Raw genomic sequence first — 14,918 nt, forward strand, 5'->3', positions numbered from 1 at the left:
CCCTTGCTAGCCTCATAGGCAAAAAAATTCCTACTGTATAATTGTCAATTCCATCCTTTCTCTAATAGGAAAATAATTTACTTGCCTAACTTCAGACATATTCTTCAAAACAGGCAATTCTAACACTAAATTTTTTTCAGGAGAGTAGGGTCGACAGCAGCAGTAGTACTAGGGATTGAACCCAGGGCCACTCTTCCACTGAGTGCCCGTTCTAGTGCTCCTGGCTCAGCCTCTTGAAATAACTGGGATTATAGGCATGTGCCTCTATGCCCAATTCTAATATTTAATGTTTTTTTTTGTGCTGCTGGGATCAAACTGCCCTCATACACGCTAGGCTCTACCACTGTACTGTAATATCCCCAGGCTCAACATTGTTTTAATGCTAGTGTTCCCACATGCATCTTCTTAATAACTAAATCCCATCAAGAGGGCTTTTTAAAAAATCACTAATATATAGTATTCTTAGTGACAATACTTTATAAACAGAAGGCAAATCTGTTCTTTCAATTTCCACAATATAAACTTGGGGGCAGGGGATAATGGGAATAACAAATGCCAAACTGTTTCATTCTCAATATTATTCCAATTCTTTTTGGCACTGTGTGTACTGATTTTTTAATCAAGGTTTAGGTAGTAAATAAGTAGGATTTTAAGGTAAGTTATCATTAAAAGCCCCTAATAGAGCTGGGTGCAATGGTGCTTGACTATAATCCCAGCAGCACAGAAAGTGGAAGCAGGATTGGAAGTTCATAGCCAGCCTCAGCAACTTAGCAAGACCCTGTCTCTAAATAAAAAAATTAAAAGGGATAGGGATGCAGCTCAGTGGCTAATCATCCTGGGTTCAATCCCCAGTACACACACACCCCTCCAAGGGGCAGGGGGATCACTCTTAAAGCCACTTCACACCACAAAAACTATAAACAAATCTGAAAGCATGTTCATTTTTCCTAGTCTGTGACCAGCGTCACACCTAGGTTTTTCTGCATGGCACCTACTCCTGTATCAAGTTCATGTTCCTCGCTTTATACCTTACCTAAAGATAGACAGAAAAACAAGCAAATGCAGGTCATCTTCTAATAAGTCCCAGAATCTAGGCATTTTCGTGATTTATACAAATTGAATTACCTACAAGGTAAGTACTATTCAAAACCTAAATGGATCCAGAAGCTAAAAAGGGAAAGGATATTGTAATATACAGGAAGGTAGAGGTGATCATAACAAAATTTACCCAAAACATCTTGATCCAGATCAAGGAAACAGGTCTCCCTTCACCTTGCTGTGTGGATTAGTAACAGGGATAATTTCCTGGCTTTTTGTTATAGCTCCCTCTAGTGGCTATGTGACTTTTGGACACCCAGGGGCACTTGATGGCTGAGCTACAGTTGCTTAGGGCTTCACTTAGTTGCTGAGATTGCCCTCGAAAACTTGCAAGCCTCCTGCCTTAGCCTCTGAGCCACTGGGATTACAGGCCATGTGCCACCATACCCGGCAATTTCTATCATTTATTCCAAAGGGGTGTGGAACAGAACATTGTAAAAAAATAAATAAAATTCTAGACACTTTAGTATCCCTTTTCAGTCTATGTGGTAGGATTTAGTATTGAACAGAGGTTCAATTTCCAACATCTCATCATGGTGATAGGGTCTAATCATAGCCAACAACTGATACTTGGGTGATGACAACTCAAATCAACCCAGTGTTTATCATCTCCTTTGTACAAAGGTTCAATGCTCACCCCCCCCCCACACACACACAGTTGTAAAGGAGGCTATTTCTACCTCTGAAGTGAAAATAATTTCTCAGATGAAACCACCTGAGCTTGTGGATTCATCCATTTTGCTTATCTTAAACGTAACCTTATGGCAGGCACACTAAGTAACAGTGAGATCCTGTCTCAAAATACAGAACTGGGGATATAGCTCTGCTGTCAAGTGTTCCCAGGTTCAATTCCCAGCACCAAAAACAACAACAGTAACCTTATGTAAAGGTATTTCTCTCTCTCCTTGATAACCCAGTCTAACACCTGCTAAAATGTAAATTGGGGGCTGGGGATGTGGCTCAAGCGGTAGCCTACTCGCCTGGCATGCGTACGGCCCGGGTTCGATCCTCAGCACCACATATAAAAACAAAGATGTTGTGTCCGCTGAAAACTAAAAAATAAATATTAAAAAATTCTCTCTCCTCTTAAAAAAAAATAAAATAAAATGTAAATTGGCCCCAAAGCTTGGGAGGCTGAGACAGGAGGATTGTGAGTTCAAAGCCAGCCTCAGCAACAGCAAGGTGCTAAGCAACAAAGGGAGTGAGTACCCTTGAAATCAACTACCAGTAATGCCCACCCCCCCAATTCTTTTCAGGCTGGGGGTGTAGCTCAGTGGTAGAACACTTGCCTAGTATTTTCAAGGCCCTGGTTCCATTCTCGTAGCATCCCTGCCATAAGTAAACTGGGCTGTGGGCATAGCTTGCTGAGTGGTTATGCTGCTTGCCCACGGTATGTAACAAGCATGTGGCTCTGGGTTCAATACTCACCACCACCACACACACACACACACACACACACACACACACACACACAGAGTTGTAAATGAGGCTATTTCTACCTCTGAAGTTAAAATCATTTCTGAAAAACCACTTCTACTCAACAAAAACTTCAGTTTATTTTGTGTACTATTGAAATACTATGTGATCTTTCCCTTGATTACTACACACACAACTCAGGGTTATCAAGTATAGCCTTCAAATCTAACAAGCAGTAGTCCAAAGTTATCAATCACAGAAGTTCTGGTTTAAGTATTTTGTAACTTCTTAGGTCTACGTTTAAAGCACATTATTTTGCCAACATTACTATTTATTCAACAATCCCAACAGATGCAATAAGCAGATTTTTCCTTACAATCTCTACTTCATGCCAATCTTATCCTTTCCCATAGGATCAGAATGATTAATGTCAATGTACCTTGTATTAAAATGGAAGCAATTACCTCAAAACAACAGAGTATTATACTGTGTATTTTGGATGAATATTTCCTTTAATAGTATAAAATTGTGAGCCTACTGTAGTAACAGAATAGAAATGTGGTCATACCTTTTCTTCTGTTATATGCTTCAGCCTAAAATAACAAGAAACTGAAATCTCAATTAAGGAACCAAACAGGCTGATTTTCACTCACACCCCAAACTATACACCGGAGCATTAAACCTGTGTGTTTTAATACAGTTCTCCAATCCCTTATCCAAATTTGAGAGCAGACGTATGAGTTCTAGCTGCCTGTACTTTCGTAAAAAGTATATTATATGTACTGTTACATAATGCCCTAGGCAAAGACTGGCAACTGCGTGATGATTAATCAAAGTACACGAATTATTTCTGCAGGAAAAAATGCTTAGTCACACTAAGTGCAAAAGGCAGGCATCAATTCTTGTCAGCTTTTACATTCTACTGGATCAACAAAATTTTTATTCAGGTTAAGATTTCAAAATAGTGGATAAGAGATTGTGAATCTGTTTTTTGCCTTTGTATTCACGGTGATAAAAATAACGTAAGCCAAAAAATGGTTACAACAGAACTTCAGTCTAATACTTTCTGACCTTTTAATACTATTTATGGTATACATACATATATAGAACTTGTTTCATTTGTAATTACAAACTTCAGATACAAAGCAAAAAGCCACACATAAGAAATTCACCTTGACCACAGAAACCTGAAAATAGCACCAGCCCTAATGAAGACATTAGACAAAACTGAGAAAAATTGAGGTTCTAGAATTAATCATATTGAACTCAAGCACTAAAATGGGTTGATTTATGAACATTTGAAATTTATTTAAAGTATAAAACTTAGGGAAAACATTGTAAGTGAGGGAAATATTCACATTCCAAACACCAAGTTAAAAAATATTAGCTTTCAAAATATAATTCAGATCCCAAACAATTAGGAATCAGAAAATTGGTCTTACCTTTTGTTTCCAGTAGGATGTGGGCTGAACAGCAAGGTAGGTTATTCAATCTGATGTTATGAATAGTAATTGCTTCTTAAAGTGCTTTCTTGGTTAGAAAATAAACTATAGATTCCTTACAATATTATAAGGGGACACAGAAGGGAAAAATTCAAGGTAGCCTTTGTAGTTCCAAGAGGGTGTGACTTTCTTCTAACTGCCAATATTGGTAGAGGGTCATTTCCTAGGACTAAAAATAACATTTCTAGTTTCTGTCTGGTCACTAAACTACATAACCTGTGCTCCTCTACCTTTCAAAGTATGCATTAAGTCCTCTCAAATCTTCATTCTTAAGCCTATTTAACAAAGAACACCTTTCTATCTCATTTCAATCTCGGGTTGAACTACTAAAAATTTTAGTACAGCCTCTCATTTAACTTAATAGACAACCTTGAGTAAAGGCCATTTCCATTTTGGTCCTATTTCCAAACATTCGGTGAACATAAATGAAACCAGGTTTGTACAAGCGTAGAAGTCTTATCTATTAATAGTATTCTGCACATGAGACTTAAAACTTCAAAAAGCATGGCATGTGTAACTTTTCAGAATGTTAAAATAAAAAATCTACAATTTTGGCTCATATTTTGAATTCCTACATTACTACTTAATGTAATGAATCTACAAGGAATATTTTTCAAGTAAAATTCTTATTTTGAACCTACTCCTTTCAATCAGGTAATTACATGTGACCTTATACAAATCTCTTTTGCCCATTACTTCCACTACAAAGATTATGCCTGGCTTTCTGTTTTAAATTGTATCACCTGAATAATCCTTTTTAATTCATCTTGCAACTATGATTAGCACCCAAGGAAAAAGTTAAAAAAGATCTAGCTATTTCTTTTGGATTGAGAAAAGAGTGGTTTCTTGGTAACTATGAGGAAATCACAAGACCAATAATTTTAAGTAAAACTTCCCTTCCTATACCCAAGGAAGGGTAAAGCTGAAACTTTAACATCAAGGGGCTCTTTAGTGAAGTATTTAAAAAACCCAAAACTTAGAGAATTCTGAAGTTTGGAGACAGAACTATGGTCAAGAAGGGTTTACAGGTGAAGATTCACTCAAATTAGCAGTTAAATCCTTTAGTGCACTGTTCACATTTCAAAAAGGAAAGTCATTTTATTGAGTTCTAATACAACTGTGTTAAAGTTAACATGTACTACTCATTAATTTTAAGATGAGTCTCATTGAGAATCTCAAAGGCTATCTCCAAGCTGATATTTATCAGCCAACCAATTTTACACAAACCTGTGTTGTCTAAATGGTCACCAAAATAAGCAGTATCTAAGTTTTAAACCACTTTAGCAAAGTATGCAAAACATCTTTTAGAGACTAGATCATAGCCTTAATTGCCATATTACATAAATTTCTCCCTTATTGTCCCCTTAAGACTGTTACATAAATTAAGATAGCTAATACCATTGAGATAGCCTTTCAAGAACTTTTAATTTACTAACATAAACACAAGAGTCAGAATCTTACTAATTTAAAGAATTAACTGATAAGAGTTAAAATCTTACATGAAGAGGAAAAAGGACAACCATGCATAGTTTTTTAAAAAATGTTTATTTTTTTCAAAGAAAAACGGCAATAGCCAATTGGAACCTACTTATTCTTCAACTCCAATTTTGTTTTCTTTAAATTTAGAAGTGACTTACTGATTTACTATTTTAAACAAACCCCCCCTTTCCCCTTTAAATGTTTACCATCTACTCGTGCTGAATCCTTCCAAGGAGATTGCTCCAGCGTATATCTCCAGGTCCTCGCTTTGCTCCTTTTACCAAAAAATGCAAAACACAATTCCATCGTGCATCTTAAGGGCTCCAATCGTCAAAAATAGGAAAAAAAAAACCTTTGGAATAGCCAATTAAGTTGAATAAAAAAATCCACACGAATGCGGTTTGGTTGGGGCAGGAATCCACTCCTATGTTCCTGGTAATCTGATCCCGCTCCATGAATCCTTGTAATTCATCCTCCCTATCCTATCCACATTATGATTTGAATCCAATGATCCAGCTCCAAGGATTGGGATCCAGTGAGCCCTCTCCAATCCAAACCTTTATAACCAGCAAAACCAAAAAAGAGGAGGCAAAATGTTAGATACTGTAATCAAAAAAGGTTTCTGGGGAATGATGAGTTATGTCTGTCATCAGTTTAACAGATGTACATCAATAACTATCAAATTCCCCAAAACAAGTTTCTGAATGGTGTTCAGATAAATTTTAGAAACTTAATCATCATAGAGACTAATTGGAAGAAGCATTTTATATTTACAGTTCAACTGATAATGCCAACACTTGTTACTGTACAGCGTATTACAGGTTTTGTGGTTGCAAAAAGTTATGTAGTTGAAAAGTTTACTGATATTGTTACCCACCTAAACTAAACTAAATCTAACGCTCCCATCTGCAATTTAATTTGTAAATTAAAGTCTCTTAAACATGAGTCAATTATGAATATTAGTTTAAAGGGGAAGGTGAGACTTAAAAGTACTCCCAACTAGATTATCTACACCAATACATTGGAATTCTATATTTTGCTTTCATTTTGTCTTAAAAAAAATGAAATAGCAACGCTCTTATCAGTCACACAGAGGACATGCAGATTTAGCAGTATTGATATTATACTCTATCTTGTTGGAATTAAAGACACCCTGTACCCACATGTACACCAACAGCAGGTCACACATTAACAGTTGTAACTAAGCACTGTGACAAATTAGCCAGTTCTTCCCACATTAGTCCCTATTAAAACAAAAAAGGGGGGGAAGGGAGCAAAATAAATTGTTACAAAATGGGCAATGTAATTTTGCCACAATTGCCAAGGTTTAAAGAGCAAAGCAATTGTAGCTAAAGATACCTGCATCAGATGTTTGCAAGTTTTGAGATATATATATATATATATATATATAAAATCATTTTTAACCCTTGCCTTTTAGTATAAGGTCAATACTGCCAATTTCATCTGTGACAATAGCACTTGGAGTCATACCATTGCCTCCATTATTGATCTGATCCTCCTCAATCCTCCTTTTGACAATCCTAAAATGATTGAAATGTGCTCCACAATCCTTAATCCAAAGCATTCTTAATCCATCTCTTCAGATATGTCTACAGAAAGACACATGAAAAGCAAGATAAACATAAGAACTTCCCCAGGTGAGATAACCACAAACACCCCCCACATCCCAGTTCACACAAACCAGAGCAGAATAGACATTTACACAATATCACAGTCTGAAGAGCATGGAGAGTTAACTAAATTTAAACAATCCTGTCTATGACATCACTTAAAATACAATTTATCAAAGACATGAGGGGAATGTAGATGTTAGGAGCAAGGGGATATTACACAAGAATGCAATTCAACACTTTAGCCCATTCTGAACAAAACAGTTTGAATTAAAAAATGAAAAGATTGTACTGAGTAAAGGAAAACTGTATACAACATGGGTGCTACAAAAAGTGTCACCAATCATCTTATGTACGAGAGCGAGATCTGCTATGACGGGGAGAATAGCGTGGTGATCCTCTGCTTCTCCTTGGGGAGTAACTGCGACTCCTGCTGTTGCTTCTGCTACGGCTTCTGCTACGACTACGGCTTCGAGATCGAGATCTTCCATAACTTGGACTTCTGGGCCCATCAACTTTAACCCGGATGTAGGCAGTTTCTCCCTATTGGATAGACAGAACTTTCCATTGAAAGATCTAAGCTTTCACCTATCTTCAGGCATGCTGAATGAATACAAAGTAACTAAAACCAGATATCTGGTAACTTAGGTGGACGCCTTTGCCTGAATCCTTACCTTCAAATTCCACTGTTAAGACCACTGTATCCAATCTGGCCAAATAAAAGAATAAGTGTATAACCTACCTCATGAGATCTAAACTTAGTGTTATCCAGTTTTCGAACTGCATAGGTCATATCTTCTTTCCGTACAAATTCCACGACACCAGTGCCATCTCGGTAAACATCAGCATAACATACATCACCTGCCTCACGCATGTGATCCTTTAAATCCTGCCAGCTTCCACTTGGAGGCAGTCCTGAAAAAACGATTTTTCCCTTAAAACCAATTACCCTAAGTTTTACGTTAAAACTTATAACATATATTAGAACAAAGATTACTTAAAAATGCTTAATGATTGTACTTAAGTGATTCCAGGTAAAGAGCTGGTAAGATTCTGAGATCCAGAGTCCAAATTTATTTGTAAAGGATCTTCATATTCTAGAACCGCAACCTAATTTGGGCAAATCACCACCACAGTAATCTTTATTTACTAAATTCACCCCAAAACCGAAATAATTTTAAGGCCCAGAATGAACAACGAGCAGTTGTTAAACCGGCCATGCAAAGAAAAATCTTAAGTGATTCTTGTCCCTTCCCAACCCACAAGAGTGACATAAGCTCACCAGAGACAACCACTCTGTTTTCAGAACGCCTAGATGGGGGGCCATAGCGGCCTCGGGGAGCTCCGCCACCTCCACCCCCGCCGCCGCCTCGGCCTGTACCACGGCCGCTTCGGGGAAACTCCACCCGCAGACGGTATCCATCGTAATCATAGCCGTCGCGACCGTATACCGCGTCTTCCGCATCCCTGCATGATCACAGAAGGCAAAAAGGATGAGAAAAGAGACCCACGGAAAAAAACTCACTCTGTGGGGAATGAAAGGACCCCGGCACATGCGCACCCACCGTGGAGGAGCCCACATGCGCTGCATAATAGGACCGGCCCCTCCCCCACCCAGAAACACGCTAGGCGCCCGACCACTACACAGTCCTCGGCGCCTCAGTTTCCCGTTCCAGGCCTGCGCGTGAGCTCTGGGGGCGTCCAAGGCACCCAGCCACCAGGAACACCATACCGACTCGGCTCCGTGCTTGCTCGACTTCTGCAGGGGCGATATCGTGTCGCCCCAGCCTAAAAGCCCCTCCTTCCCCATTATGTTAAGGCCTCGGAGCCTTTCCCCAACTACTCCAACCTATTTCCTCAAGACTGCAAGCCCCACGCTGCCTCACCGCGGGTCCTCGAACTCAACGAAGGCGAAGGGCGGTCCTCCACGGCGATTCTTGAGATCGATGTCGCGGATAGCGCCGTATTTGTAAAACACGTCCTCAATGTCCTTGGTCCGGATGTCTGGAGGTAAGTTACCCACGTAGATGCGACAGTCGTTGTTCCCTGCAGGACCACGAATCACACCACCTCCCGACATGGCGGCGACGAAAAGCGCGGACTCGAGAACAGGCCTTCCCACCAAGCCTAGCGCACGGCAGAACGAGCCTGCAGCGGCACCACGTCTCCCGCGGCCCCTCCAAAATGGCGCCTTTATCAGCTCGGCGCACGGATATGGGGGGAGGGAGGAAGAGAAGCGGGAGGAAGCAGCTATTCGACCTCAATACGCACGCGCAAGAGCGTAACGGGTATCGGCGATACGCTCACGCACGCGCAACGTCACCCTCCGCACGAAGGGGAAAAAGTCCCCCGCCTTCCCGGCTTGCGGAGCGATTGGTTATTGGAATGAGCAGCCGTTTGTTGAAAATTAAATACAGAAGCCTCGTGAAAGGTGTAATTAATCCCCGCCGGATCTTCAAGCAAGCCAGTTTCCCCAGGAATGGTCCTCTTTGAAAGCCAATCTGCTCTCGGAAAGGCCTAGGTGAAACCTAGCCTGTAATCTCGTCCCACTATGCTTCGCGACATTAACGGCCTTTGGCGGGAAAGGCTCCGGGGGCGGGACCAAAGGGGGAGGGACCGGGCGGTTGCTCCGGAAACCTGGGTATCTTCGGATGTTTCTTCTAGTCCAGCAGCCGGGTTGTAAGTGATTCCATCAAAAGCCCGATCGGAGCCGTACCTTGCCGCCCTTTCTGCGAATAGGTGGTGGTTGCTTAGACAAGAGTCCAGTTTAGATTTCTTAAAAAAATACACCGCTGATCCAACTTCGATTCAGAATTTATATGGCTCAGTTCAGCCGTCTTTCTAGTGGCAGTGGGTCGTACCCTGATTAATCACTGGTGGCACTAATTAATCCTTCCGCCCTTCAGGACCCCAGACCCTGCTTCTCTCGGTAATTGTTTCTCGTTAATTGCCTGTTGCTGGTCCTAGCGCAGAGGAGAAGCTTGGTGAATGCTTGCCCAGTGAGTTGTGCCTGCTGTCTTGCTCTTTTCAAAGAACACAAAAAGAAAAGGGTGTGTGTGTGTGTGTGTGTGTGTGTGTGTGTGTGTGAATTCTGAAATTTATTCCTTTTTCAAAGGTTTCCCCTAAAACTTATATACAAGGGGATGCAGAAGCATCCTAAGTTCGAGGCCTGCCTCGCAACGTAGCGAGACCCCGTGTCGAAAAATAAAAAAAGAGCTGAAGGTGCAGCTTGGTGGTACACCAAGTGCTCCTGGCCCCAATATGACGGGAGGAGGGAGAGTGGGGAAAGAAGGAAGGAAGCTTATATACAAGAGTTTTCAAATGAACAACATGGATGTTTGAGAACTGTTACCATGGCACAGAACTGTGATCTTGTTTGCATTCTGGCTTAGGGAAATAAGAACTTTGCCTTTCTTCCAGAAACGTCTGAAATGTGGAATTTTATATGAAATTATGTGTTTCGTGCAGTGCTGGAGATTGGACCCAGGTCCTCGTGCATGAAATTGTGGGATTTTTAAATGTTGGTATAATTAATTAAATTAAAAATACAATCCTGTAATTTTAAGTATACTAAAACAGATCTGTGCCTTAAGGTGATTTTTTCATATTGGTATTTACTTACAACTCCCAGTCTCCCCAAGGATGTGAATCAGCTTACAGAGATAACACAAAAAGTTAAAACTTGATGAAGAAATCAGGAGAAAGGGGGCTGGAGATGTGGCTCAAGCGGTAGCGCGCTCGCCTGGCATGCGTGGGGCCCGGGTTCGATCCTCAGCACCACATACAAACAAAGATGTTGTGTCCGCCGAAAACTAAAAAATAAATAAATAAATATTAAAAAAAAAAAAAAAGAAAAGAAAAGAAATCAGGAGAAAGGGGAAATGGGGTGGAGGGGATTTGTTAAAATCTTTTGACTTCCTCTATAGAGACGGACTGCAAATTTGACTATTGTTATCCCAGAAGTAATAGTAAAGAAGGGAACATGAGAAAAATAAAAAAAAAAAAAATAAACATTAAGAAGGGAACATGAGTGTATTCAAAATACAAAGTGACTTTGAAATTAAATATGTTTTCAGGAGAATATATTTTCTATCCTTTTTTTTTTTCTTTTTGGTGGGGTACCTGGGATTGAACTCAGGGGCACTTGACTCAAGTCACTGAGCCACATCCCCAGACTTTTTTTTTTTTTTTTTTTTTTTAAATAAGACAGGGTCTCAGTAAATTGCTGAGGGCCTCTCTAAGTTACTGAGGCTGGCTTGGAACTCTATCCTCCTGCCTCAGCCTCGAGTTTCTGGGATTACAGGTGTGGATGACTGTGCAGGACTCCACGAAGAACATATTTTCTTAATTCTAAAACTGTTTAAAATGTATTGTACAATTATATTGCAGTGATGCCAAAATACAGATTCAAATTTGAAATGAGCAGAGATACTTAATATTGGGTCTGGATCCTCAACAGCCCTGTAGAAACCCTTGAATAGTCCCTGAACTCTGTACTGATCTCCAAAATTATATGTATGTGCTGATGTACTTTATCCTGGAGAGAGGATTTGAAATTTTAATCAGCTCTTTAAAGAGATCTATAGATCTCTGAAAGGAACCTTTGAAAAAATTTAGGGGAAGGATAGATTATCTACCCTTCAGACCATCCTTAAGTGATATTTATAAAGCTGGACTTTAAAAAAAGGGTGGGGGTGGGGGGGACTGGGGTTGTGGCTCAGTGGTGGAGTAGTTGCCTAGAATGTGTGAGGCACTGGGTTCGATTCTAAGCAATGCATATAAATAAATGAATAAGATAAAAAGGTCCATCAACGTTTTATACACACACAAACACACACGATTTCTTAAAATATAAGAAGCTGCCAAAAAAAGAGAGACACTATTTCAGTAATCATATTCACTTTCTAGCATTGTCCCATTCAGTTAGTGGCAAAAAAGATGAGATTTTAAAAAACAGTTTTAGCCACTCTTGTTGATTCCTTCATTCAGCGGTTACTTGCTAGGCACATTTTCTTTTTTTTTAATCTTTTAGTTGAGATTGGATATCTTCAGACTCCTGTTGATTCATGTTAAATCAATTATAACTGAAGTGATTTAAACATGGGTGCTTTTGATTTGAAGCTATTTTCATTCCAGAAAAATTAAGAGAATCATGAATTCACTGTGATAAATGCTTTTCTAATTTAATGCAATCATTTATTATTTTGTTTACTTCAGAGGAATAACTTTATAATAGAGTAAATAGGATATTCTTGTTTCTCTATTTGAATGTAATGGTAGGATAGGCCCTGGAGTGTACAGTGAGGGCATTTGTGGCAGGAACAGTGGCTCTTTATCAGGGTCTCCCAGGATGGTATTAGCTTGATAATTATTACAGTTAAGAATGTGATTTTATTGCTATCAGTACCTCAGAGTTGATTAACATGCTTGTAATCCAGCAACTTTGGAGGCAGGAGGATCCAAAGGTCAAAGCCAACTTCAGCAGCTTAATGAGAACCTAAACAACTTAGACCCTATCTCAAAAAATAAAAAGGTTTGGGACCAACCAACCTCAGAAACATAGTGAGGACCTAAGCAACTTAGCAAGGACCTGTCTTAAAAAATAAAAAGGGCTGGGGATGTGATTCAGTGACAAAGCACCCCTAAAAAAAAAAAAAAAAAAAAAAAGTGTTGAAAGCAGATAAACTGGGAATCAGAACAAAATGAGGTGAATCATTTTGAGGGATATTTTGTGTTCAGATCATGGTGTGAGGCCCCAAAGCAATATAGCTCTCCAAGACAGAAAAACTAGTGCTCTGTGGATTTTGTGTCTGTTTCCTAGACAACACTGGGTGAAACTGGCAATTCTCATTCCAGAGACTAATCTACATACTTTCTCTAAAGAGTGTACTAGATGATTGTTGGGTTTTTACCAACTGAACTGCAGACACTTCCAGTTTTGCTTCCTGAGATTGCATTCACAATTAGAGTTTGGACAGGAAGGGGGTTCTATACTCCTCAGTTACACCATGCACAAGCAGTTTTATGGATTGCTCCACAACCAACTTAATTATAAGATTTTAGGAGGTTTATTCTCAGAAGCTACCTTATTTTCAACATTGTTGCTATTTATGAAAAGTTACTTCCCCCAAAGGAAACATTTAAAATGCTTTCCATTCTATGTAGTATTTACTAGAGTCTGCACCAATACTTTACTCCGGAAATGATTACTTGAGGCTGGGTGAGGGGTGGAGTTCAAAGAGTTATTTACTGTAAAGGTTGAAATCACAAGACCCAGTTTTCCAGCAATTTGCTTAACCCTGAAACCTTTATACTTGGGGTGATAATTACACAACTCTGAATATACAAAAAATCAATGAATTGTATACTTGAAACAAGTAATTGTAAATTATAACAATAATTTTTTTTTAAATGTCTGTATCTCTACACTCAGCCAAATTGCTTCCCACTACCATTCCTGCAAAGGCATTACTGGAGATGGACTGAAATATGGGTTTTCAAATTTGGAAATGCTGTTTTCAACTTTTTTTTTTTTTTTTTTTTTTTTTTTGATGTCAGGATTGAATCCAGGGGTGCTTAACCACTGAGCCACATCCCAGTCATTTTTTATATTTTATTTAGAGAACAGGTTATTGCTGAGTTGCTGAAGCTGGCTTTGAACTTGAAATACTCCTGTCTCAGCTTCCCAAGCAATTAGGATTACAGGCATGTGCCTGTTAAGCTCGAATTCGGGACCCCCAAAAGACCACCAGAGACCAAGATCAATGTAAGCAGCAAAGAGGTATTTATTGAGAGCTAGCTTGGTCCTCTGCGCGTGCACACAGCAACTGGTAACACTGAGAGGCCTGAGCCCAGGGTTGGCAGCAGTTTTATACAATCTTTGGGGAAGGCAAGGGACTTAACATACATCATAGCATCTCTTAGCAAATCATCACACACCACGGGAAAATCATAAAACAACTCTAAAACATGATTAGCACATTCACTGGCGGGAACAAGTTGGGTAAGGGCTATTGGTTAGTACAAGAGGGGGATTCCTTTGAACTGATTGGTTTAAGCCACGAGGGGAGTACTTGCTGAACTACATGGTTTCCCAACATGTTATCAACCACCTTAAACTACTGGGAGGGTCATCTGGCATCCCAGGTATTTTCCCTGCCTCATGCTGATTGGGGGTTGCTAGGGAGTTGCTATGGTTCCTCACCTAGCCTGACTGAGTCAGGGACACCTGGCTCCGCAGATCTCTCCTATTATTTGTAGATAAACAACTCAGCAGGGTGGGGACGTGCCTAGGAGTGCTCTGTGGGTCTTTCCAAGGACAAGGGTCATGCCCCCTTGCTTGGACAGGCTTTGCTCTGAGGTAGAGGCTGGCTTTCCATGCCAAAGTGCCCCACTCAACATTTGTGTGTGTGTGTGTGTGTGTGTGTGTGTGTGTGCCTATCTTTACTATCCTCTGGAAATACATCTGTTATTTTTAGTAGTAGGTGAAGACATGTTTGTTTTGTGGTACTGAAAATTGAATCCAGGGACAGTTTCCCTCTGAGCTACACCCCCAGCCCTTTTTATTTAAGACAAAATCTGACTAAATTGCCCAGGCTGGTCTTCACTTTCCCATCCTGCCCAGCCTGCTAAATTGCTGGGATTACATGTCTGTAGCACCATGCCTGGCTAAGAGTCACTTAAAGGGTTAGGAATACTTGAGTCCACTGTGTAGGAGAGTTTACTCCTAAAAGAATTTGCCTGCATAATTCTCTGTTCCTATCCTGTACTTATTTTGGTGATGTTCTCTGAA

At 40.0% G+C, this 14,918-nt stretch overlaps 1 protein-coding gene across 3 annotated transcripts; it reads right to left on the reverse strand.

Moving 5' to 3' along the window:
* Positions 1 to 5,542: 5,542 nt before the first annotated feature.
* Positions 5,543 to 9,363, reverse strand: Srsf1 (serine and arginine rich splicing factor 1). Of its 3 annotated transcripts, none has more exons than XR_013092697.1 (5): positions 9,013 to 9,363; positions 8,409 to 8,593; positions 7,869 to 8,041; positions 6,987 to 7,669; positions 5,543 to 5,769 (listed from the first exon to the last, which is right to left on the reverse strand). XR_013092697.1 is itself a non-coding variant. In XM_076870755.1 (4 exons), the coding sequence occupies exons 1-4, from the start codon at positions 9,204 to 9,206 to the stop codon at positions 7,475 to 7,477; spliced, it is 747 nt and encodes a 248-aa protein (XP_076726870.1). In that variant the 5' UTR covers positions 9,207 to 9,363; the 3' UTR covers positions 5,543 to 7,474. The 3 variants fall into 3 exon arrangements, 1 of the variants encoding a protein (XP_076726870.1); XR_013092696.1 differs by having other exon boundaries at positions 5,543 to 6,052; XM_076870755.1 differs by having other exon boundaries at positions 5,543 to 7,669.
* Positions 9,364 to 14,918: the final 5,555 nt, after the last annotated feature.

The sequence above is a fragment of the Callospermophilus lateralis genome, chromosome 11, assembly GCF_048772815.1.
Source record: "Callospermophilus lateralis isolate mCalLat2 chromosome 11, mCalLat2.hap1, whole genome shotgun sequence".
Lineage (NCBI taxonomy): Eukaryota > Metazoa > Chordata > Mammalia > Rodentia > Sciuridae > Callospermophilus > Callospermophilus lateralis.